We start from the raw sequence: 25,872 nt of genomic DNA, 5'->3' as shown, positions 1-25,872 counted from the left end.
CCCTTCTCTATTTTCACTTCTCCTTCATGATTACACTTTCCCAAAGGGAAAACACTATGCAATTAAAAATATCAAAGCTCAATGCATTTTTATGTGACTGTGTTCTTATAAATGAAAGTGGTTCACAAGGCCAATTTCTTCATGGATATTAATCAGGTTTGCAGCTCTTTGGTGGGCCACTTGCAGAGCTGGGTTTTAGGAAGCCAAGCTGTGTGAGTGACAAATTCATTCACAGCTGCTGTGTACTTTGACAGCTTTGAAAAGCACTCAAGGTCTTTTTCCAGCCTGAATGATAACAAGGGGGCTTGTTTAGGCTGCTGGCCTTGGCAACCTTGGTTTCTATGTCCCACGGGTGAGCAATGAGCATCAAGTCACCAAGAAGAGCCCTAGGCTGTCAGCAAAGGAGACCAGCCAGCAACAAGGAGTTGCCAACTCTGGGGAGGCAGCTGCTCCAAATAAATGCACAACCTCTTAGGGAAATACAAGCCACTTGGGAATGTGCTGTTCATGCCATGGGAAGGATTCTGTTTCCCTGGCACTGTCAAAAACACCAGAATTTCCCAGGCTCCTAAGATTTAAGCATTTCTGAATCAATCTCTTTCTTCACTTCATCATGAATTAATCACCAGGAAAACTCTATTACATGTGTGCACTGGAAATACCTCCTCCAACTCAGTAGCCCTATAGCTTAGTGGTGAAGTGGCTAAGCAGTAGGTCCAAGGGGCCTGTATTCAAGTCCTGGCTCTACCACTCATAGCTCCCACTAGTGGTGATTTTGACCAAGTGACAACATTGTAACCTGAGTTTCTCATCTATAAAATGGGGATAATAATGTTGTTCACCGCAAAGTGTATCTCTCAGTAAAAAAAAAAAAAAAAAAAAAAAAAGTATAAGTTGTACAGCACAGTGCTTGGCAGGTAGGCCATTCCCAGTGAGCTCTAGTGCTTGTTTTTTTCACCATTTGAACCCTCCTTTTCCTGTCCCTTCTGCTGCAGTCTATTCCTACTCATTTGACAAGAAGTCACTGCTAAGCCATTTCCTGCCCAGAACACCCTCTCTTCTGCCATCCTCTCACTCTGCCCCTGCTTGTCTTCTGACACCTTGCTCAGCCCTCTCTAAAGCCTTCCTCCACGTATCCCTCATTTCTCTTTATCTCTTCTCGAAGGACTCAGAAGCGATTTCTATCCCATGCATTTCAACATTATAACAGCCCCGAGCTGACTGAGTGCAGAATAGAACGCAGAAGCTCAAGACCTAAGCCTGGGTCCTCTCTGCCACTCAATAGCCAGTGGCCTCGGCCCTTGCTGCCTTACTTGCAAAGACAAGGGGATCAGCTCTGCTCTGTGCTTCCTGGGACTGTGGGGAAGAGGACATTAGATCACTAATGTGGGGTGGCTGTCAGAGTTCATCAGTGAGTCGTTGTTTCTTATGCTATTGTCCATGGCTGATTTGCTTATCTTTTCTTTTTTCTTTTTTTTTTTTTTAAATTATTTATTTATTTATTTATTTATTTGTGAGCGACAGACACAGAAAGACAGATAGAGGGAGAGAGAGAGAGAATGGGCGCGCCGGGGCTTCCAGCCTCTGCTAACGAACTCCAGACGCGTGCGCCCCCTTGTGCATCTGGCTAACGTGGGACCTGGGGAACCGAGCCTCGAACCGGGGTCCTTAGGCTTCACAGGCAAGCGCTTAACCACTAAGCCATCTCTCCAGCCCGCTTATCTTTTCTTAATGTGTGTGTATATGCGAATGTGTCTGGGCATGCGTGCCACAGTGCTTGTGTGGAGGGCAGAGGACAACCTCAGAGTGTTCGTCCTCTTCTTCCACCTTCTTTTTTCTTAAATATTTTATTTATTTAGTTGAGAGAGAGAGAGGCAGATAGAATAAGCATACCAGGGCCTCTAGCCACTGTAAATGAACTCCAGACACAGGTACCACTGTGCACATCTGGCTTTATATGGATGCTGGTGAATCGAACTTGGGTCCTTTGGCTTTGCAAGCAAGGGCCTTAGCCACTAAGCGATCTCCCTAGCCCCCACCTGTTTGTTTTTTTTTTAAATTTTTATTTATTTATTTGAGAGCGACAGACACAGAGAGAAAGACAGATAGAGGGAGAGAGAGAGAATGGGCGCGCCAGGGCTTCCAGCCTCTGCAAACGAACTCCAGACACGTGCGCCCCCTTGTGCATCTGGCTAACGTGGGACCTGGGGAACCGAGCCTCGAACCGGGGTCCTTAGGCTTCACAGGCAAGCGCTTAACCGCTAAGCCATCTCTCCAGCCCCCCACCTGTTTTTATTCTGAGACAGGGTCTCTCATTGTTTTGCCACTGCATGTACACCAGCCAAATGAGCCTATAAGCTTCTGAATTCTCTGGCTCCCATTGACATAGGTACCTTGGGTCCCCAGATACTTATGCCACTTTGCATCTGGGTGCTGTGGAATTGAACTGGGGCCAGCAGACTTGTAAGCAAGTGTCTTTACCTTCAACTACTGAGCAATCTCCCCAGCCCTGGGAGGGGCTTTTTTCCCTCCTTGTACTTAGAGGACATAGCATAGCACACTGTCTTTTATGAGGGAATCTGAATATTATTCTCTTACGTCTTACCTTGAGCCACATCATCATATGTATTCTGGTTGACCATCCGCTCCACAATTTTTGCAGCTTGGGACACTTTGGTGATATCATCACTCTGTGGGGATACAACAGCCACATGTCCTCATATACCAGCACCTGGCAAGGTCGTATGCTCTGAGCCAGAGCCCAGACTTGCAACAGCTTTGTGTTCCTCTAACTGCCTACCCCAGATGACTTTTTATTTTTCGAAGTAGGGTCTCGCTCTAGCCCAGGCTAATCTGGAATTCACTCTGTAGTCTCAGGGTGGCCTTGAACTCACAGTGATCCTCCTACCTCTGCTTCTCGAGTACTGGGATTAAAGGTCTGCAACACCACGCCTGGCTCCCAGATGACTTTGAACTGATATCTTGACATGGCTCACAGCCCGTTACCACACCCCTACATTCCAGAAGCCCAGCCAAACAGGACTCTGAGCTGACGTATCTAGGCCCTGGATAAAGCCGATTCCCCTCTCATTCATTCTGGAAAGGGCACCTCTCAGAACTGGGGATAAAGCATCAAAAAAAGTCCAGGAAAGTACTTGAGGGTAGAGCACACAAGGACCAGTTGGAGTTTTCTTTGGTCAGGGACAGAGAAGTTTTACTAGATCAGAGAACAGCAGATTCCCAGTAAAGACCTCAGAGATGCTCTGTCCAACCTCTTATTTAGTCACAGGCTGAAGTCGCAGAGGCCCAAAGAAGAGTGTGATGCTCACACACATGGAATGTAAGGCAGAACGGAGACTCTTAAACCAATGGCCCTGCCCACTGTCCAGATCAAAGAGAGCAAGATGCTTCACATCAGGGAATATGATTCATTTTGAACCAAGAAACAATCCATAAATGCGAGCATCAACCCCTTGGCAGGTTAATAGAGAAGCAAAATATTTGGGGCTGGAAAAAAAAAAACAAAGCCCAGCTTTTAGAGCAGGTGGCAGGAGTGAACTGGTTGAATGGGAATCCACAGGATGATTAGGGGCCAGGCCTGTGGCTCCTGAGGGTTAGCCTCCTGAAGCAGCCATGTCGGGCTGTGGTCAAGAGACTAGGTTCATGTGGGGTGTGCCCAGTGTGCACTTGACCTTTGCTTGCACTCTGGTTGGTCCAGGCTGCTCCAAGCAGGGAGTGTCAGCACATCATCACAGAACGAGGCATTAGGGGGCTTCTGGCCTGGCTGAGAAAACTTAACAGGGAAGGACAAAGGATAGGCAGGGAAAACATTCCAGGCATTTGGACAAAGCTGAAAATACCCAGGAGGTCTCAAAATGAATTTTTAGGGTGTCTTTCTTTGCTCGATGCAGTGTTGACTGTACTAGGGGTCATTTAGGTGAGGTGGATAAACAAGTGTCCAGTGTCTGAGGAGCCAGGGAAAATAGGACTTGGGAAAACAGGTGAAGTAGCTGTTTGTAATAATGCCACTAGTACTTATTTCTGTAGCAGAGTCATTTTCTCTGGGTGGTATCCTTCAGTGGTAGGAAAACTTGAAAATTCCAGATCCTTACTTCCCTGCTTGAGAGAGAGGAGTGTGTGTGTGTGTGTGTGTGTGTGTGTGTGTGTGTGTCATTTATTTACCTTATTTTGAACGAGAATTATTTGTCTGTTTTGTGGACATGTATTAGCTACAGGTAAACTGGACAATCCTATTTGGCAAGGAACATAGAATTTCTGAAACTCAGGCCTTCACTAGTAGCTTGGAAGACAAGACCAACTGAAGCATTGTGACATGTTCTTGCTCCTGTTATTTCTGTCTTGGATTCACTGTCTTGTTCTTTAATGGAAACTTAAATCTTGTGCCTAAAAAGTTCATTTGATTAATTATGATGTAGACATGCCTGTCTATATTTATGTAAGATGTTTGCTGTATAGAGTTCCCCCCTCTTTTAAAAGATGAACATATTTAAATAAAAAATGAAGGTTAGCAATACAAAAAAAAAAGAGAGAGAGAGAGAGACTAGGTTCAAACTTGCACTGCTTTCCTAGCCCACTGAGTAGTAGCTGAGTGGCAACCTGAGGGCTTGAGAAAGTTACCTCACTTCCTTGAGTTACAGAGTTCTTGTGACAAAGTGACGATGGATGCCAGCATCTGCCTCAGAGGTCACTGTGAGGCACAAGCACAATCATGCATGTACTCTGGTTTCAACCCGCTCCTAGTGGCAGTAGGTAAGACGTGGTGTCGGGAAGCATGCAGCAGAGTGGTAGAGGCTTGTAAAGTGGCATCTAGGGAATTCTCCTTTGAGGGCCCTTTGCTACATCTCACATGAACTCCAAGTTCATCTCAGAAAGCCGAGTCAAGAGCTGGGGATGTGGCTCAGTATGTAGTGACTGCTTAGCATACACAAGGCTATCCTCCTACCTCTGCCTCCCAAGTGCTGGGATTAAAGGCATGTGCCACCACGCCTGGCTTCTTTCCTCTCTCTCTCTCTCTCTCTCTCTCTCTTTAAATAATATTCAATCAATCCCCAGCATTAAATCAGGAGCAGTGGTACACGCCTATAATTTCAGTACTCAGAAGGTGGATGCAGGTGGATCAAAAGTTCAAGTTCAGGCTGGAGAGATGGCTTAGCAGTTAAGACACTTGCCTGTGAAGCTTAAGGATCCAGGTTTGAGTCCCCAGAACCCACGTAAGCCAGATGCATATGGCAGTACATTCATCTGGAGTTCATTTGCAGTGGCTAGAGGCAGGCCCTGGTGTGCCCATTTTCTCTCTTTCTTAAATAAATAAATTAAAATTTTTAAAGTTCAAGGTTATCATATATATATAAAGTTTGGGGTCAGCCTGAGCTACATGAGACCCTATCTCAAAAGAAAGACAGAAAAAAAAAAAAAGAAAAAGAAAAAAAGCCGGGCATGGTGGCGCACGCCTTTAATCCCAGCACTCGGGAGGCAGAGGTAGGAGGATCGCCGAGAGTTCGAGGCCACCCTGAGACTACATAGTGAATTCCAGGTCAGCCTGAGCCAGAGTGAGACCCTACCTCGAAAAACCAAAAAAAAAAAAAAAAAAAAGAAAGAAAGACAGAGAATTACAGAAAGAATGGAGGAAGGAAGGATGGAAGAGAAAAGAAGACGGGCTGGAGGGATTGCTTAGTGGCTAAGGCATTTGCCTGCAAAGCCAAAAGACCCTGGTTTGATTCCCCAGGACCCATGTTAGCCAGATGCACAAGGGGGCACACACATCTGAAGTTCATTTGCAGTGGGTGGAGGCCCTGGCACACCTATTCTCATTCTCTCTCTCCCTCTTTCTCTGTCAAATAAGTAAATAAAAATAAAATATTATTTTAACAGAGAGAGAGAGAGAGAGAGAAAAGAAGCCAGGCGTGGTGGCACATGCTTTTAATCCCAGCACTTGGGAGGCAGAGGTAGGAGGATAGCCATAAATTCAAGGCCACCCCGAGACTACATAGTGAATTCCAAGTCAGCCTGGGCTAGAGTGAGACACTACCTTGAAAAAACTAGATAAAAGCGAGAGAGAGAGAGAGAAAAGAAAGAAAGAAAGAGGTAAGGGAAAGGAAAGGAAGAGAGAAAAAAGCTGAACAAAGGGGACAGATATTTGGGCCTTACAATCAGAGCACTCAAAATTCACCCCATCCCAGCTGCCTCTCCTACTTCCTGACCCACACAGCACAATCCTCTCCCTTTACAGCTTCCTGGCAAGGTTGTCTCTCCCCATGTGAGATCTGTGGTCAGATGGATAGCTGAAATATGTCCTCCTGGGTCTTTTTTTTTTTTTTAAATTTTTTTCTTTTCTTTTCTTTTTTTTTTTTTTTTTATTTATTTGAGAGCGACAGACACAGAGAGAAAGACAGATAGAAGGAGAGAGAGAGAATGGGCGCGCCAGGGCTTCCAGCCTCTGCAAACGAACTCCAGACACGTGCGCCCCCTTGTGCATTTGGCTAACGTGGGACCTGGGGAACCTAGCCTCGAACCGGGGTCCTTAGGCTTCACAGGCAAGCGCTTAACCACTAAGCAATCTCTCCAGCCCTCCTCCTGGGTCTTCTACCTATGGTCCTTCTTGTATCTCTGTCTGCCAGGAACTTTGTGCCTGATGACAACTCCTCTGATGTGGAAGAAGAGTGCCTCATCCCTCAAGTCAGGTGACTTCTTCCAAACTCTGTCAACCACAACATGGCATTTTATTAACAGTAGTCACCACCTATTGGGACTTGTTAGGGCCTTACATATATCATCTTGGGTTCTCCCAACAATCTTGCAAAATAGGTATCTACATGGCTTGACAGCTGAGGAAACAGGTTTCAGAAAGCCCTTGCTCATAGGTGTCAAAGCAAGGCTGTAAACCCAGGTCTGTGAACTTTAGAGCTCATGCTCTCGACCCTCTCAAAGAGCCAGTTCCACCTGACTAGCTCCTTGTCCCAGCAGGCTTGGGTCCTGAGGAGAGAGTACAGTGGGCTGTCACCTCCCTTGTTCTGGACACTATACTATTTGAGCAGTCACATATTTTTACTGGTTCTGACTGAACTTGTGCCATCTGATCTTTTCCCCCTATGCCTGTCTCATCTTTCAGACCAGATAAGCTTGCATTCATTTCTGTATATTCAACCAAATTATTAATGAGACTGACACCTGAGGTCCATCCTTGGAGACTGTGGTGGTTTGAGTCAGGTGCCCCAATAAACTTAGGTGTTCTGAATGCTAGGTTCCCAGCTGATGAAGATTTGGGAAGTAACACCTCCTGGAGGTAGTGTATTGCTGGGGACTGGCTTATGGGTTTCATAGCCCTTGCCAGTGTTTGGCACATTCTCCTGCTGTTATTGTCCATCTGATGTTGGCCGTGGGGTGATGTCCACTCTCTGCTCATGCCATCATCTCCCCCTTCCATCATGGAGCTTCCCCTTGAGCCTGTAAGCCAAAAACAAACTTCTTTTTCCCATAGGCTGCACTTCGTTGGATGATTTCTGCCAGCAATGCAAACCTGACTGCAAGTGTAAAGTTGGTACTGGAGGGATGGAATTTCTGCTAGACACCTGACTGTGTGGCTTTGGCCTTTTGGAGCTGATTTTCAAGAGGAATGTGGAAGGATTTGAAACCTGGGCCTAAGAGATGCCTTGCAGCACTGTAAGTACAGCTTGATGGACTATTCTGGTCAGAGATGAAAGACCTGAATGCAGTAAGAACTATGGGCTGTGAGGTTTGGCTTATGAGAGTGAGAAAGAGCTTTGTCTGGACTGGGCTAGAAGCAATTTGTGTGAGGGGCTTGCTGTTATGGCCAGGTCCTGAGACTTTGTGCAGGACTGCTTTGAGTAGAAGTAGACTGGTGTGAGCAGAGGGATATGGCACAGAAATGAAATCTTTGGGCTGAAATTTCTACCCATTCAGCTGCAATTGTATGAGAGATTACAACCTTTGAGATTGGTGAGCTGACTTGCACTGGGGCAACAGGAAGAATATATACTCTTTTTTGGGAGGGGGCCTGAGTGCTCAAGGAGTGTCTTGTTCTTCAAAGTCTGTCTTATTTTCCCCTTAGATTAAGAAATTGGCACCCTACCTGGTATTATGGAAGTATAGAAATGCAGGAAAGAGAGGGTCATTGAATTTTCAACATGGTCTTATGTTTTGGAAAAGGCCATGGGCCGTGTGAAGCAGCTTTGCTGGATGCCTCCCCATGGACACCTGATGAAGCCATGAGGATGAACCACGGGTTGCAGTGGAGACCTAGTGGAGATGCTGGGACCACAAGATGGCTGCTAAGGAGAGCTGCCAGCCCCAGATGAAGTTTTCCAGAACTGTAAGTAGCCTAGCTGGAGGGGTGGAATTGAACCTCCAGAGACTTATTGCTGGTTAGCATTATCGGACTTGGAGACTTGTCAGCAGCTAGAGTTGTTGGACTTGGAGCTACAGAGGTTTTTGTTTGCCCTGGTTGTTTTAAATCTTGTGCCAGTTGAATATTTCTTTGCTATGCCAAATGCCATTTTTTGTAGTGTGAATGTTTATTCTGTGTCATTATGGGTTGTTTGGGGATGTTTTGGTATTATGGATCAGTTTAAAGACCTTGGACTATGAGGATGTTTGAACACCATTGGGATTGATAAAAACCATGGGAACTTTTAAAGTTGGATTGAATGTATTGTATTTTATATCATGTATGGTTATCAGTTTATGGGGGCCAGGGGCAGAATGTGGTGATTTGATTCAGGTATTCCCCTTAAACTTAGGTGTTCTGAATGCTAAGTTCCCAGCTGATGGAAATTTTGGAATTAACGCCTCCTGGAGGCAGTGTATTGTTGGGGTGGGCTTATGGATATTATAGCCAATTTCTCCAAGCCAGTGTTTGACACACTCTCCTGCTTATTGTTCATATGATGTTGGCCAGGAGGTGATGTCCCTGTTCAAGCTCTGGACCTGGGCAAAGGACAGCCTACCTCAGTACTTGGCCTTACCAGTTAGAGCTGACCTCCTTTGGGAGACTTGCACACCAGGGCACTCACTAGGGAATGGGTGTATATTTATATCCCAAGAGCTTTGTCTCCCTGTGGCTTCTTGGTCCAGGACCCTAGAATCTTCCTGTGTGGCAGTCTTTCATGTCAGTCAAGTTACAAGAACCCATTATGATAGAGGGTGTTATATACCAACTCTGGCAGGGCTTGGACCCCAAGTCAGTTTCCAGTGTCAGCCACATGGACTTTTTTCCTGGTTTTTGGGTCCTGATGATTGTAATTGGGGATCCTGCAACTGTAAGTCCCAGCAAAGAGCCCATCACCCAAACCCTGATGGATCTTCACAACAAACCTAACCTAGGCCAGAGGCTCCTCTGACGTCTCGGTGCTTTGGTGAATGGAGCAGCCCTCAGTGCAAGGGCTCTTTTACTTTGGGGTTCCAGTACCAGTACGGCCATGACCACTGGGTGCTTGGTCAGTGATTGAAAGAAACTGAAGGGCAATGTCTATTCAGGCATGACAGAGAACGCTAAAACCTAGTCTCAAATATGACACCAAGGCCATGGAATGGGACTGAGAGAAAGTAGGCACATCTCAGACAAACCTTGAACTGATCTGGAATGGAGCAGAGCCACTTCTCTGTGAGCTGCTGTGAGCGCTCTCCAAGGTGCTGAAACCAACCATTCTCTGGCCCTCTTCCATTGCAGGTCCCACCCATTGGGATCTCTATGTTAGGACTTGTTGTCCTAAGTCAGATTTCTCTCTGGCTGAAGGTATACATAAGGCCTTCAGCAGAACCCATGGAGCTCTCTCTAGAGGATCACTGTAATCCATGCTGGCCCCTCACCCTATGCTAACTACACTATTTTAAGTCCCTAGTCACCACCTTTTAATGACTCATATGTTTCCTCCTGGTAAATCCAGCTGAGGGCATCCACATTCATTGGCCTCATGCTGCTAGTACCTGTGATCATCTTTGACTTGCTTCCTGGGCCTGAAGACTCACCTTCTCTATCAGCACACTTAAAGTAGGAGAGCTTCTCATCCCTACCCCAAACCCAAAGGAAGTGGTTCACTCACATTCCACCTCTAGCCTAGACAGATGCCTCTCTTCTTCCAGGATACTTTTATGATGCTTTCAAGAAAGTTTATGTCTGCAAGGCATGGTGGTACATGCCTTTAATCCCAGCACTCTGGAGGCAGAGGTAGGAGGATTGCTGTGAGTTCCAGGCCACTCTGAGAATACAGGCCACCCTGAGAATACAGAGTGAATCCCAGGTCAGCCTGGGCTAGAGTGAAAAAAAAAAAAAAAAAGAACGAAAGAAAGTTTATGTCTACTGTCCCTTTCCAAGCCCACAACCCTAAATTCCTTCTAGCCTCCAGAATATCAAGTTTGGATATGGGAAACACGAAATGCCAAAGACAAATGTAGCTGTCCTCATGTCTTCTCCCAAGAAAAGAATTATTCACACATCACCATCATTCCAACTTCTGAGTATTCATGAGGACCTCCTAAACAGCTAGCCACTTTACTTTTTAGGGCTCAGGACCCCACTCAGACATTATGTAACAGCCTGTGGGGACCTCTAGCAAACCTGGGACTCCATAGATGTTAGCTTCCTCATGGCTATCTTCTCTGGTTTTTTAGCCACTGGTGTTTTTGTCTTCTCCTTTTCTTTGGTCTTTTCCTGTTTCTCAAGCTCATCCATGTAGGCATCATAGATTTCCCACTAGGTAAAAGCAAGATAAGGGGTTATCACACAGCAGTTTTCACCTAGCCAGCTTTTCTGCCTCCAGAGCTTGGGGAGGTGGCCATGCAACTTCTGTCACATGCCTCTATAGCATCCTCTGCTTGACTCACTGTAATTACATATTCAATGCCTGTCTTCTCTGTTAACCATTAGCTTTGGGATAGGGAGGAAAGAGCTTTCTGGGCTGAGTTTATCCACTCTGAAGCTTAGGGTCTGGGTTTTAAGCAGGAAATTAACATTGTTCTAGTTTTCAACTTCACCCAGGAAGAGCAAATGGGCAAGCACCAGTCTCACTCATATTTTGTCAGTGACTTCTGAGACTGAATTAGGAAATTTTTAAAAAAATTTTTATTAACATTTTCCATGATTATAAAATATATCCCATGGTAATTCCCTCCCTCCCACCCCCACACTTTCCCATTTGAAATTCCTGAATTAGGAAAATTTTAAAGTGTCTTCTTAAACATACTGGCTCAGAATGGGTTATACTGCTGCCCACACTGCACCATCAGAAGGCAATAAAAGGAAAGGGAATCTCTCTGCCAACTGGACCTGAAGAGATAGAACCCCAAGGACAGTAGCAGAAGCAGCAGCAGGAGCAACAAGGATAGGGGGCTGGACAAATGCCACAGATCACGCTGAGTGCTCCCCAGACTGGGCAGTCACTGCCACCTGGAGGCCAGATAGGCACACCTTACATTTAAATTTTCACCTGTAGGCTGGCACTACACACTGCAATGTACTTGGCATTTATTATCTCACTCAGAGCCTCTGACAACTCTGTGAGGCACTGCAGCATCCTTTCTTCATAGAGAAAGGAATTGAGGCATTAAGAAAGAAACTGACATATGGCTTCCTCAGTTGGAGCAGAAAATATGGGGCCTGAGCTCAGGTCTCCTAGCACCAGATCCTGCCTAAGTTAGCAAGGAGTACTCAGGAAAGTCTGCAGGAATATAGGACTGAGAGGGCAGGGTCAGAATGCTAAGACTGCAGAATCAGCCACAAGGTTCCACAGGCTCCTGACAATCCACAGGAACCACCATTCTCCCATGTTCTGTAGTGAACCTCTAGAAGCCAAGCTTATTTCCAACTTGGTTAACTTTGCTCTGGGGACATAGCTTGTCCAGAGCTCACTGTTGGGGATCTACTGTGTCATGTGCCCAGTGTTCCAAGACCAGATGCTCAGGACAATGGACAGGGAGTTGGATGAATGAGTAGGGCAGACTGCTGGAGGTGTCCTTAACCAGACTAGTCTCTTCTGCTACTGAATGAGACAGGATGTATGGAACTGGGGACCATGATGGGTTTCAGGAAGCTCCAGTCTCTTACCTGGTTGGCTGTGGCTGAAAAGTTTGTCCTGGGAGGAGGCTCCATTTGGCATTCTCTATCCTAGAAACAAATGAAAACGGGAAATCCACAGGAAGCCTTTAACTCCTTTTCATTTAACCCAATAGCACACCTTAAAAAAAAAAAAAGCAGTTTCATTGGAGCTGAGGAAGAAGTGGAACACAGAGTTAGGGAAGTGAGGAAGAGCTTGAGTAAAGATCAAAAGAATGCAGCCAAAGCCTACATTTTTTTTTCTCTATTCTGGGGCTCCTTCAGAAGCTTAATAGAGAGGACAGGGAATAAAGCTCATCTGTGCCAGAGTTAACAAAAACAAATCCCAAGTGGGGGATGGACACATCTACAAGAAACCAGCCTGTCATCAGCCTCCAGGCACAGAGCAGAAGCCAGCCTCCCCCAGGTTCTGAAACTAATGTTCCTTATGATAAGAAGGCTTCTTCCTGGGCTAGAGAGATTGCTTTGTGGTTAAGGTGCTTGCCTGCAAATCCCAAAGACCCAGGTTTGATCCCCCAGGACTCACATAAGCCAGATGCACAAGGTGGCACATGCATCTGGAGTTCATTTGCAGAAGCTAGTGGCCCTGATGTGCCCATTCTCTCTCTGTGTCTGTCTGTCTCTCTCACACTTCCTCTCTCTCTCCCTCAAATAAATAAAAATAAAATAGAAGGCTTCTTGTTAGTGATGGGGTCTGTGAGTGCATCAGTGGAAGTCACCTATCCTCATTACGTCTCATCCAGATTACCCAGTGTCAGCACAGGGACTACATAGGGTGATGAGGGGCTGCCAAAGGCTTGCACTGTAGCCCTTGCCCTCCATCACAGATACATTTCTGCAGAGCATGTATGTGAATCACTGTCTGAAAATCCCATGATGCTTCCTCAATCTGGTTCTCAAGAACTTCCAGCTTACAAGTCAGAGAACTTTCAAGCTTTGTCCAGCTGGCCAATCGCTTCGGCTAAACTGGTTCCTACTCCCCCTATGTTCCTGGCACATGTGGCCTCCTTTCTTCTCCTCAGACCCTGATTTCTAGTCCTTCAAAGTTCCGCTCAAGTTTCAGTCTCTAAGTGAAGTTTGAAGGACTCTAGTTTCCTTTTCACTCACCTCCCACTGAATTGTCCAGATAGCTTACAGACACTACATGTCTCAGCTGTCCTTGAGCAATAAAGTATGGTCTGCCCTGTCACCTTGTCAGGCTCAGGTCTGCTGGGACTGAGGTCAGGCCTCAGCATAGAGCCATGCACAGCATAGAGCTTCAAAGTAAAGGGGCTGGAGTGGGGTCTGTACCCGGAGTGGGTTGTTAAAGGTCTGTGAGGCTCTCTCACTGAAGTTAAACTGGTTAGTGAGCTTTCGTTCCTTCGGCTGTGCAGGAGTCGTCAATTCTTCATTTGCTTTTTCAGCTGCCTGAAAATAAAGAGCAAGAAGGCCGGGACTTAGCTGTGACAAAGAGACAGTGGGCAGTCAGGAGTAAAGGTAAGCCCTGACCCCAGATGGCACAGCCGTGGGAGAAGAGAGCTACCAGATGTGTTGGCACACGCAGCCTCTGATTCCTCCCCTTCCACCTCTCACCTTCCTTGAGTATCCCCTAAAGGTTCCACCCACAGCTGGTCTGGAAAGGGTAAGACAGAGAGCCACATCATTCCCACCTCAGCCACAGGCACATCGGTTTGACTTCCTGGTTCAGTTTCTGCTTCCTTGGGTTCTTCATCTTCTTCAAGGTTTTCTATATCTGAGAGCGCTACCTTGAGAGACTCCTGGGACCCTTAAAAGGATATTGCCAGTTAGCTCATGGTCCAGGCCAGCTCCTTCAGTCCTTGGCAGGGAGGACCTTAGTGTGTCTGGCCTTTCAGACTCTGCCTGGTCTCCTTGGCTGGAGTGTTATTGGTTAGTTCCCAGGCCTGCTCAGAACAGCTTGTTATTGGACAGCATGTAAGTATAGGCCCTGCAAAGCTGTGGTGTAAGGACCAGGTCTTCAGAGACAGGGAGCTGCTCCACGGTCCTACCTTCCACCATCTCATCACGGAAGTGCTGCCGCCGTCCTTCATCTGAGTCCTTGGGAATCAGGTTCCCCACCTGAGTGAAGTGAACTGCCAGTTGGTCCACAAAGCCAATCAGCTTATATGTGCCTTCCTAAAAAGAGAGGCTGAGTCAGACCAGGGGTCTCTAAAAGAACTGGCGTCAGAACATATTTTGCCTTCATGCCCCAAGGCTAGCAGGTCTGTTGTGGTTTGAGTGTAAAATATTCCCCATAGGCTCATGTGTTTGAACATTTGGTCTCCACCTAGTGGTGCTATTTGGGGAAGTTGTAGAACCTTTAGAAGGTAGAGCCTTGCTGGAGGAAAGTGGGTCACTGGGTGTGGGCCCTGAGTTTTTATAGTCCTGCCCCACTTCCTGTTTGCCCTTTGCTCCCTGACTGTGGCTGCAATGAGAGCAGCTGACCTCCTGTGGTCATGTCTCCCTGGCTATGATAGAATGTATCCTCCCAAACTGTAAGCCAGCATCCCATCCTTCTTTAAGGTGCTTCCTGTCTGGTATTTGGTCACAGCAATGAGCAACTTAACTAATACACAGTCTATCTCTGTTAAAGGAAATATAACTAACCAAATCTTTAATTAACCTGAAGTTTTCACTGCATTTCAGCTTAAAGAAAAGGATGCAAATGAAATCAATTTTTTAAAGTTCTCATCAAAGACTTTTCTTAAAAATACCTTCTGCTTCTAACCAGGAACAGCTCCATGTGTACCTATCACTGATTCAGGTGCCTTGGCTTCAACATCCAAGCCAAGGAATCTAGTTCACCTTGCCTCCACCACAGACTTGGGTAGGTGAGACATGCCACCAGACACATGTGGCAGGGCCCTCTCACCATTGTACTTAAGTGGATGCCAGAGTGATAGATCATGAAAGACAACCAAATCTCTGGTCCTCCTAGTTTTGTCCAAAAGGGCCACAGAGACCCAGAGAAGGTTTGGGTTTGGCACTTGTCCAGGTCACATATCAAATAACAAGCAAGATTAGGCTTTGGAGCCCAGGCAACCTTATTCAATCATTCAACAAATAATTTTTGAGCAGTTACAATGTGCCCAGTATTTCCTAGGTGCTCAGCAAATGTAGCCACCATCTCTCCTTTCATAGAACCTACAGTTCTGGGTTTCTGTTTGTTTTTTTTTTTTTTGTTTTTGTTTTTCGAGGTAGGGTCTCACTCTGGTCCAGGCTGACCTGGAATTAACTCTGTCATCTCAGGGTGGCCTTGAACTCACGGCAATCCTCCTACCTCTGCCTCCCAAGTGCTGGGATTAAAGGCGTGCGCCACCATGCCCGGCTAGTTCCGGGTTTCTGTAGATATCTCCTCACTGATTAGCATTCTAGCAAATGGAAATGGACAAAAATGGACTTAGTTTTATTAACCTTTTCACATCACATGAAAAATAATATTTATATGGCACACTGGGATAAAGTCATGGCACCCCATGGACTCCACACCCACTTGTTCTTGGAAGGCTGGAATGTCCACTATCTCATTTCTTAAAAAGTTATCATGCTAGATGTGGTGGCATAGGCATTTAATCTCAGCACTTCGGAGGCTGAGTTAAGAGGATTACTGTGAGTTTGAGGCCAGTGAATTCTAGGTCAGCCTGGGCTAGAGAAAGACCCTACTTCAAAAAACCAAAAGTCATCATAAAGGGCTGAGAAGATTGCTCAGTGGCTAAAGGTGTTTGATTTCAAGTCCTACCAGCACAGGTTCATCCACATAAAGCCACCTGCACAAAGCAGTACATGCATCTGGAATAATTTGTGGGAACAAGAGGCCCTGACATGCCCATTCATATTCTCTCAGCCAATCTCTCTCTCCTCTGTTTAAAGTAAATAAATAAATAAATACTTAAGTATTTTTTTAAAAAGTCATCATGAAGCCCTTCCTTCCTCTCTCAGTAACTCAGATGGATGGGGAGATTGGAGACTACAGTGGTTAAGAGCAGGATCTTTGGAGGCAGGCAGAATTGGTTTCAAATCCTTGCTCTTCCCCTTATTATCTGTATGCCCTTGGTCTTAACTTCTTTAGGCCCTAGTTTCTTTATCTACCAAAAATATTTAATAATCTGGGGCTAGAGAGATTCCTTAGCAGTTAAGGTGCCTGCCTGCAAAGCCAAAGGACCCAGGTTCAATTCCCTAGGATCCACATAAGGCAGATGCACAAGGTGGCACATGAGTCTGGAGTTCATTTACAGTGGCTAGAGGACCTGACACGTCTGTTCATTCTCTCTCTCTTTGCCTCCGTCTCTCAAATAAATAAATAAATAAATAAAATTAAAAATATTTAATAATCTTTTGTTGTTGTTATTTTCTTGTGGTTGGGTCTCACTGTAGCCCAGGCTGACCTGGAACTCACAGCAATCCTTCTACCACTGCTTCCTGAGTGCTAGGATTAAAAGCATGTGCCTCCATGCCCAGAAATAATCTATTTTTTTTTTTTGAGGCAGGGTCTCATGTAGTCCTGGCTGACCTCTGAGCTACTAGATATCCAAGGATAACTTTGAACTTCTAATTCTCCTGCCTCTACCACCCAAGTACTGAGATTACAGGTGTATGTTACCATGCCTAGTTTATGAAATGCTGGGGATCAAACCCTCATGCATGTTAGTCAGGCATTCTATTGATAGCTGCATCCTCATCCCATGAACATAACCTATTAAGACTGCACCTAACACATAATACATACTAGATGTTAATTATCAATAAGAGAGTAACTACTATTATGATGGTGGGAGTTCCCATGGGAATAAATTATCCATTTAGTTGTCATTTAAGATGTTACCTCCATCCCATCACCACAGTTGACTGGGAACTTTCTCTTCAGGCTAGGTATGAAATCGAGACTCTATTGCTTCTGTGAAAGCAGGGGAGGGATTCCTCAATTAGAACCATCTGCCTCTGCTCTCTAGTTTCTTCTCTAAAATCTAAAGATGTTGGATCTCTCATGACCAATGAGGTAGAGAGCATCTCTGTGGAAGATGCTACACAGGCATGGATACATACCCCTAGAGGGCTGGCTGAGGTGAGCTTTCCTGGAGCCCAGGGTTATCAGCTGGCAGTTCAGTCAAAGGAAGGGCAAGAAGGGTACATTGAAACCGAAAAGAGAACACCAACCCTAGCCTATAACGTGGCTGCCATGGCTAGTTCTAGAGGGACTCTCTTCCTGATACCAGGACAGAAGCCAGGAAGGTGCATCACACTCCAACATAACGTCAGAGAGGTTAAAGAAGCTCCTCTCTGACCTTTGAAGACTGCCCAAGGGAGGCTATTAGCAAAGCTCTAGAATAGTACCTTTCAGGAAACACATCTGGGTTTGTCTCAGTCTTGTGGAGGAGCTGACTATACAGTCTGAATAAGAAGCAGCGAGCTCAAGAAACATTTCACAAAGATAAACACAAATGTTCAGAGCAGCATTATTCATAATAGACACAAAGCAGCAACAATCTAAATGTCCATCAACTGATGAATGGTTAAAGAAAATGCAGCACATTCACACAATGGAATATTATTTGGTAATGAGAAAATGTGAAGTACTGACCTATGCTACAACATGAATGAATTGAAAACATTATGCTGAAAGAAGTCAGTCACAAAAGACCACAGATTATGATTCTATCATAGGAAATGTTCAGAATAAAAATCCATAGAGATAGAAAATAGTCTTGGTTTTCCAGAGCTGGAAGGGGATGGATTGGGTAATTACAATTGTGAAGTATGGAGTTTCTTTTGGGGAAAATAAAAATGCCCTAAACCAGACATGATACACATCCTAGCTCTCAGGAGTCAGAGGCAGGAGAATGTTCAAGGTCATCCTAGGCAACATAGTGAGTTAAAGGCTTTCCTGGGCTATTTGATGCTTTTGCAATGTGGAAAATCATAGAAGCTTCCAGAAGACCTAGAGGCCCTGCCCAGGAAGGGATGACTTACTTTGAAGCTGTACCTGACAATATTCTGGGGTGCATGAGGGTTGTTGGCTGTCAGGATTCGAGTGAACTCCTCCTTTAATTCCTGAGGGAGAGAAATACAAAGAGGGTCATGAATGAAGGCCTCCCAATTCCTTGAAGTCTGAGGGTCACCCAGGGTACTACCAGGCTTAGTATGGGCTTCCAACATGTACCGTGGAAGAGCACATCTCTGAAGCTGGAAGAGGTGGAAGAAGCAAAGATGGGAAACTGCTCACTTACCGCATCAGTCAACTCCAGTTGGTCTGGGGGTCTAATGGTGATTTTAGACTGGGTCCATTCATCTGTTCCTTCTCCCACATCAGTCCCTGAATCTTCATCCTAGACAAAAACCTTATATGAAGGTCAGGAGACCCCAATCTGCTTCGACAGCAAGTAGTACCACGGGCAGCCGCTTTGTTCACAAAGCTCCCCAGAAGCCCACCTCTGCCTCTTGTACATAATACACAATGTACAGCAGACCACTCACGGACGACTCCAAAGGAGCAGTCCAGGCCAGAGTTCTCAATGCCTTGAAGATCAGGGCTTAGCTGGAACGTAATGGTGGACCTTTGGCTCCAGTAGAAGAGCAATATAGTCTCTCCCTACTGCCTTCCACAATGCCTAGAAGCCAAAGTCCAGGACCAAAGGCAGGGCTTTATGTGAAGTAGCTTAGCTGTCAAGAAGATTCAAGCTATTCGTTAAATGACTGTTAATCTAATTTATAACTTTGCCTTTCTAATTGCCACCTTAAGATTGCCATTAAAAAAAGATCACTGTTGGGTTGGGGTGATGGCTCAGTGGTTAAAGGCACTTGCTTTCAGTGCTGACAGCCTGGAATTGATTTCCCGGTAACCATGTCAAGCCAGATGCACAAAGTGGCAGATGCATCTGGATTTCATTTGCAGTGGTAAGAGGCCCTGGTGTGCCCATTTTCACTCTTCCCCCCACCCACACCTTGAAAATAAATTTAAAAAAATTTTAAAGATTACTCTTGGGCTGAGAGATGGCTTAGAAATTAAGGTGCTTGCCTTCACAGCCAAAAGACCCAGGTCTGATTCCCCAGGACCCATATATGCCAGATGAACAAGGTGGTGCATGCATCTGGAGTTCATTTATGGTGGCTGGAGGCCCTGGTTTGCCCATTCTCTCCCCTCCTCAATACCTCTCTCTCTCTCTACATATATATATGTGTCTGTGTGTGTGTGTGTGTGTGTGTGTGTTGGTTTGATTCAGGTGTCCCCCATAAACTTAGGTGTTGGGAATGCTAGCTCCCCAGCTGATGGATATTTGGGAACTAATGCCTCCTGGAGGGAGTGTATTGTTGGAGGTGGGCTTATTGGCTTTATAGCCAGTTTTCCCATGCCAGTGTTTGGCACATCCTCCTGTTGCTGTGGTCCACCTTATGTTGGCCAGGGGGTGATGTCCACCCTCTGCTCATGCCATCGTTTCCCCCTGCCATTGTGGAGCTTCCCCTTGAGCCTGTAAGCCAAAATAAATCTTTTTCCCAGAAGTTGCTTTTGGTTGGGTGATTTCTACCAGCAAGGCAAACCGGACTGCAACAATATGACAAATAAATAAATAAAATATTAAAAAATAAAATAAAAATGATTACTTTTGGGCTGGAAGGATGGCTCAGCAGTTAAAGTGCCTGCCTGAAAAACCTAATGACCTAGGTTCAGTTCCCCAGTACCAACGTACAGCCAGATGCAGAAAGCGACACATGCTCCTGGAGTTCATTTGCAGTGAATGGAGGCCCTGGCACGCCCATTCTGTCTATCTCTTTCTTCTCTCTCTCTCCTTGCAAATAAATAAATCAAAATATTTTTTAAAAGATTATCAAACCTGGGTCCTTAGACTTCACAAGAAAGCACCTTAACCACTGAGCAATCTCTCCAGCCCTGCATCCAGCTTTTTACATCTATGGTAGGGATTTGAACTCAGTCTCAGTCCCTCTCAGGGCCTCATGCTTAAATGATAAGTGCTCTTACCCACTGGGCCATTTCCCCAGCCCCAATTAAAAAAATTATTCATGAGCGAGAGCACATCTGGGTATGCCAGGGCCTCTTGTCACTACAGTTGTAGTCTAGATGCATGCAGCACTTTGTGCATGTGGCTTTAAGTGGGCAGTGAGGAAGTGAACCAGGGCCAGTAGGCTTTGCAAGCAAGTGCCTTTAACTGCTGAGCCATCTTCCCAGCCCCATAAATCCAATTTTTATAAGTAGGAATTTATATTAAGGAAATAACCAAGGACCTGCCCAGAGATATAGGTATATGAATGTTTGATAGAAGGTTGGTCATAATAGTGAAAAAGATGGTGAAACATCTAAGTATTTCTTCTAAACTAAGGCATGGTGGGACAAATTATGGTATGGCTTTAAGGAATATATGGTAAAATATTATGTAATAATTGCAAATGAGTCTATAAAATGTGAAAACAGGTCATAAAATAATACACACCATTTGATTCCATTTAAGAATAAATACATGTAATTTTTATAAATGCATAAAAATAACTGGGAGAATACAAAGTCATATGTTAACTAAAAACTTATCCTAAGTGATAGGCTAAGGGTAATTTTATTGCTCTTCTTTTAGCTTGTCTGAGTTGTCTAAAAATATATAGGTAATAGTTTCAAACTCCAGGAAAAAAGTGCCATTAGTGTCTTTTTGAGAGACTATGGTGGTTTCAACACTTACTCTCTTCCTGGCTCCTCTCGTCCCAATGACGCTCTAAAGGAAGAAGACAAACAGAAGGTAAGTCATAAGCAAATGTACACAGGAGTATCATCAACAGTATTATAGGGAGGCTTTTGCCTACAGACATTGCAGCAATAGACATTGGACTTTCCCAAGTTTCAAAAACAGTTCCAGTGCCAGTTTGGGTGGCAACATGTGATTTTTTATTTTTTTTGTGGTGGTTAGTATGCATGGTGTGTATGATGAGCATGCCACATATGCATATGTGCAGAGGCCAGAGGAATACATCGGGTATCCTCTTCTTTCATTCTTCTACTTATTTCCCTGAGACAGAGTCTCTCTCTGTAATTGGACCTTCCCATTTTCAGTTAAACTGGCTGACCAGTGAGCCTCGGTGATTTTCCTGTCTCAAACCCACTCACTACTGGGGTTACAGGCATGCATAGCCAAACCTGGCTTTAAAAAATATTTATTTATTTATCTATTTATTGGGGGTAATCCAGGGCCTCTTGCCAGTGCAAATGAACTCCAGACACGTATGCCATTTTGTGCATCTGATTTTACATGAGTACTGAGGAATTGACCCTGGGCTGGCAGGCTTTACATGCAAGCACCTTTAGTAGTTAAGCTATCTCTCCAGTTCCATGATCCTATATTTGGCTTTTTACATGGGTACTGGGTATCAATCTGAGGTCCTCATGCTTGTGCAGTAAGCAACGGCTTATCCACTGGGACATCTCCCCAGCCCCACAACATATAGTTTTTAGCTAAGCCAAGGAGATATTCTTATCTGAAGCAGCTATGTTTTCAATACCACTGAGACTAACCTATGAAGAGTCAACCTAAGGCATTTTTTTCTCTTTCCCTTTTTTTATTTTTATTTATTTTTATTTTTTGAGGTAGGGTCTCACTCTAGCTCAGGCTGATCTGGAACTCACTCTTTAGTCCCAGGTTGGCCTCAAACTCATAACCCTCCTACCTGTGCCTCCCATGTGCTGGGATTAAAGGTTTGCACCACACCTAGCAAGTCATTTCTTAGTTATAACTAGTGCCATAAATACATCTATATATTTTTTTGGTTTTTCGAGGTAGGGTCTCACTCTAGCCCAGGCTGCCCTGGAATTCACTATGGAGTCTCAGGGTGGCCTCAAACTCATGGCAATCCTCCTACCTCTGCCTCCTGAGTGCTGGGATTAAAGGCGTGCACCACCATGCCCGGCAATATTTTTAAGGAACAGGCTAAGTGATCAGTTTTGTACTGGACAATAAGGGGATTCCAAAGGTATATTATAAACACTTATTTGGAATAATATAATCTGTCCTAAACAAATACTTTTTTTTTTTTTTTTTTTTTTTTGGTTTTTCGAGGTAGGGTCTCACTCTGGTCCAGGCTGACCTGGAATTCACTCTGTAGTCTCAGGGTGGCCTTGAACTCACGGTGATCCTCCTACCTCTGCCTCCCGAGTGCTGGGATTAAAGGCATGCGCCACCACGCCCGGCTAACAAATACTTTTTTAAACACTAGATCTCTACTTCTTTTTAATTTTTATTTATTATTTATTTATTTGCTAGCGAGAGAGAGAGAGAATTGGTACACCAGGGCCTTCAGCCACTGCAAATGAACTCCTGATGCATGCACCACTTTGTGCATATGGCTTACACAGGTCCTGGAGAGTGGAACCTGGGACCTTTGGCTTTGCAGGCAAGCACCTTAACCATTAAGATATCTCTCCAATGTAATTTCAAAGGGGAAAGTGTGGGGGTGGGGAGGGAGGGTATTACCATGGGACTTTTTTTATAATCATGGAAAATGTTAATAAAAATTTAAAAATTAAAAAAAAGATACCTCTCCAGCCCCTAAACAAATATTTTATTTGCACTGTACACTGCTGTATCCTCAGCATCTAGAACAATGCTTAGAACATGGAAAGTGTTCAAATTACCTATAGGTAGAATAAATGAGTGACATCAAGAATGCATTAGTGATCATGACCATGGGAAAAGATTTTCCTTTTTAGGTTTCAATTTCCTCATCAGTAACTGTATAAACCGAGCATGATGACCTCAAGTTTTGACCACATGAAAATTCTATGTTCCCAAGAGTTTGATGTCCCCAAAGTTCATGTGTTGTAGGTCTTCGGGGTAAGTATTGGGAAATGATGGGACATTTAAAAGATACGGCCTAATGCCTCATGGTGGCACACACCTTTAATACCAGAACTCAAGAGACAGAGGTAGGAGGATCAATGTGAGTTCGAGGCTGCTGTGAGACAAAGTGAATTTTAGGTCAGCTGGGGCTAGAGCAAGACCCTACCTTGAAAAAAAAAAAAAAGATGGAGCCTAGTAGGAAGACCTTAGGTCACTGGAAACAAGCTCTCAAAAGGGATTATAGTACTTTAGTAACTCCTTCGTAATTTCCTGAGAGGATGTTTATGAAAGGAGAAAGCCTTGCATCTCTTTTTCTCTCTGCTTCCTGGTTCAAGTTATGACATGTCCTCTTGCATTAGTTCTGCCATTTGCTATGAGGGCCTCACCACAGCACAACTGATATAGAAGCAATGCCCTTGAATCTTTAGAATTGTGAGCTAAAAATAAACCTCTTTTTTCAAGAAGTAGCCTACCTTAGGTATTTTGTTATAGTGACCATATGCTGTCTAAGATGAGCAACATGGTCAATTCAACTTGATAAACATTTGTGAAGTATCTAGTTGTGTATCAGGTACTAACATTAGTAGTGAGCCAATGAAAAGAAAAGATGAAGTCCTTGCCCCAGTTTGCTCAGGGTCTGTGGAGGGCAGCTTAGTAGCATCAGTGCCCCTCACTCACTCACTTAGCATATGTTCCTCAAAAGCTAATTCTATGCCAGGGTGCTGTAGGAATGATGAGGGATGGTACCTACCTAGCCTGGGGTGCTCAAGAAAGATTCCAGAGGTGGACATTTCTCAGCTGGGTGTCAAAGACAAGATTTGTTGTCTAGGTGGAGAAGATGTTTTTCAGAAAGAGAAAATAGCAGGAAAGAGAACAATGTTAGAAATTGGAAAATCCCAAATGCAAAGTGTGGGAGTTAGAGCAGATATGTGCTCTCATATCTCAGAATGCCAGGGCCACTGGGAAAGGCTAAATGGTGGGAAGGGGGAAAGAGATCCCAGGAGAACAAAAAAGCACATCTCAGCTAGGGCTGGAATTGTTACTGGAAGGGCAAGCAGCAAGATTCAGATTTCTGCCACGTTACCAAGGTTTCTATCAATAGGAACCCTTCTCCAGGTTAGGCCACATGAGGCTTTCCTTTGAAGAGCCTCTGATCCCTAAGGTAACAGGGTGGAAGCACCACAATGTCCAACAGCTTTCTGGCCCACAACAGAGCACTGGAGGGCCAATCCCAACTCAAACCACCAGCCTTAAACAGAAAATGAGATCCAGTTACCACTGCCCCCTGTAAATATGTCTGTAAAACATTTATCTGGCAATAAAAGAACTGACAAGGCAATTTGAGTGTAATTGTTTTTGGCAGTTGGAAATATTTCAATTAACACACTATAAAAGCCACACTATAATAAATGCAAAACAGGCCAATGAAATCAGCTGCAGTCCTGGCTTCCCAACCATGGCAGAGGAGATTGAATGTCGGGCTGCCACTTTGGGCCCTTGGTCTTCCAGAAAGAGAAGCCTGAGACAGACAAGCCTGAATTCCTGAAAAGCCTTTGATGGTTGCTTCCAGGAGCCATCAAACCACAGAAGAAGAAAGCCCAGACTCCCTCCCTGGGCCTTCAGAACTCCATCATCTGGCCCTAAATATCTATTCCAGCCTGCTTTCCTATCCTTCATATGCTGGGACCTTGAGGTACAATCCAAGTCCCTGGGCCTGGCCTGGACCTTCCCACCTTTGCTTTCATTGTTTTGTTTCTGCCAGGAGCAACAGTTCTTCCTAGCTCTTCCTTCCTCTTCCTCCTCGAAGCTCTCGCTAACAAAACCCTATCCATGTACCCTTTTTTAATCAAACTCCTCCTTGCATATCACCACCTTTCTCCTTCTCCCTCCACTCTTACTTTCCTCACTCTAAGCCGGATCCCTTCCACCTTCCATTATTACCGTAAGTACTGGCTACTGAGAGACTAAGGACCAAATATATCTTCAGATGGACACTCTGTAGTCTCTGCATTTTGGGGCAGTACTATGAAAAGAATTATAATATTTCAATACATATGGGAGGTGGTTTGGAAATTGCATCAGAAAAGGCCCACCATTTTCTTACTATTGACCAAAGGAAGGCCTCCTTTCTTGGGAAGGCTTGTTTTATTTGGTCAAGTGAGACAGGAAAAAGAAATTAACCCAGCCTACTATGGAAGACAATTTAACTCTGCTCATCAACGTGATAGCTGAAGTCTCAGTCTGCACTCCTTTACAGTTGAACATTCCTCTGTTCTTATTGACTGACCACATTCTATCTCCTGGTCTCCAGCTTCTTTTCTGTATAATGTTATGCTCACTATCAGCTATTGAGTACTTACTTTTTTTTGACTAGCCATTTACTAAGCAATTTATGTATATATTATCTCATTTAACAGTTCTCATTGGTCTACAAGACCAGGATCATCATTATCCTACTTTACAGATGAGGACACTGAGGTATAGAGGGATGAGGCAACTGACCCAAAACTGGCAGAATTTGAAACCAAACTCTTAGTCACTATCCACAAATGGTCTTCCTAAAATATCAACCTGATAATGCCACTCTCTTGGTTTAATGAAGCTAAGAACACCCCATCAGTTATGAGATGAAGTCCAAATTCTCTGTCATGGCATCTACCTCAGTCCTACCCTTTCCTTCCCACAGCCATATTCAGTCAGAATTTTCCCTCAGTTTGTATAGGAAAGCAGGGAGACTGAGCCAGTGTGTCTGGTGGTCAGCTATGCCCTGCAGCCTTGGGTAGGTGACAGTGGCTAGCCTAGGAGAGACTACCCAAATCCCAAGGAAGAGGTGGCAGGTGCCATAAATCAAGGTGAAGCCCCTGAAAACTGCCCAAGAAGCAAGCAAAGGAGACCACTGAGGAGAAGGGTTTGGTATAGGAACAAAAAGTCAGAGAGGGCTGGACAGATGGCTTAAAG

The 25,872-nt window shown here is 44.8% G+C and overlaps 1 protein-coding gene across 1 annotated transcript in view; it reads right to left on the bottom strand.

Moving 5' to 3' along the window:
- The window catches only part of Dnai1 (dynein axonemal intermediate chain 1), a 91,807-nt gene that overhangs the window by 27,967 nt on the left and 37,968 nt on the right, over positions 1-25,872 (bottom strand). The window contains exons 2-10 of the mRNA XM_004658486.2: positions 20,767-20,799; positions 18,310-18,408; positions 18,053-18,133; positions 14,095-14,221; positions 13,738-13,853; positions 13,379-13,495; positions 12,080-12,139; positions 10,595-10,729; positions 2,606-2,690 (exon numbers count right to left, since the gene is read on the bottom strand). Coding sequence (XP_004658543.2) covers positions 2,606-2,690; positions 10,595-10,729; positions 12,080-12,139; positions 13,379-13,495; positions 13,738-13,853; positions 14,095-14,221; positions 18,053-18,133; positions 18,310-18,408; positions 20,767-20,799 — 853 coding nt within the window. The remainder of the gene's footprint in view (positions 1-2,605; positions 2,691-10,594; positions 10,730-12,079; positions 12,140-13,378; positions 13,496-13,737; positions 13,854-14,094; positions 14,222-18,052; positions 18,134-18,309; positions 18,409-20,766; positions 20,800-25,872) is intronic.

Source organism: Jaculus jaculus, chromosome 1 (assembly GCF_020740685.1).
Source record: "Jaculus jaculus isolate mJacJac1 chromosome 1, mJacJac1.mat.Y.cur, whole genome shotgun sequence".
Classification (NCBI taxonomy): domain Eukaryota; kingdom Metazoa; phylum Chordata; class Mammalia; order Rodentia; family Dipodidae; genus Jaculus; species Jaculus jaculus.
The sequence above is the reverse complement of the archived record's forward strand: the minus strand, read 5'-3'. Positions and strand labels throughout refer to the sequence as shown.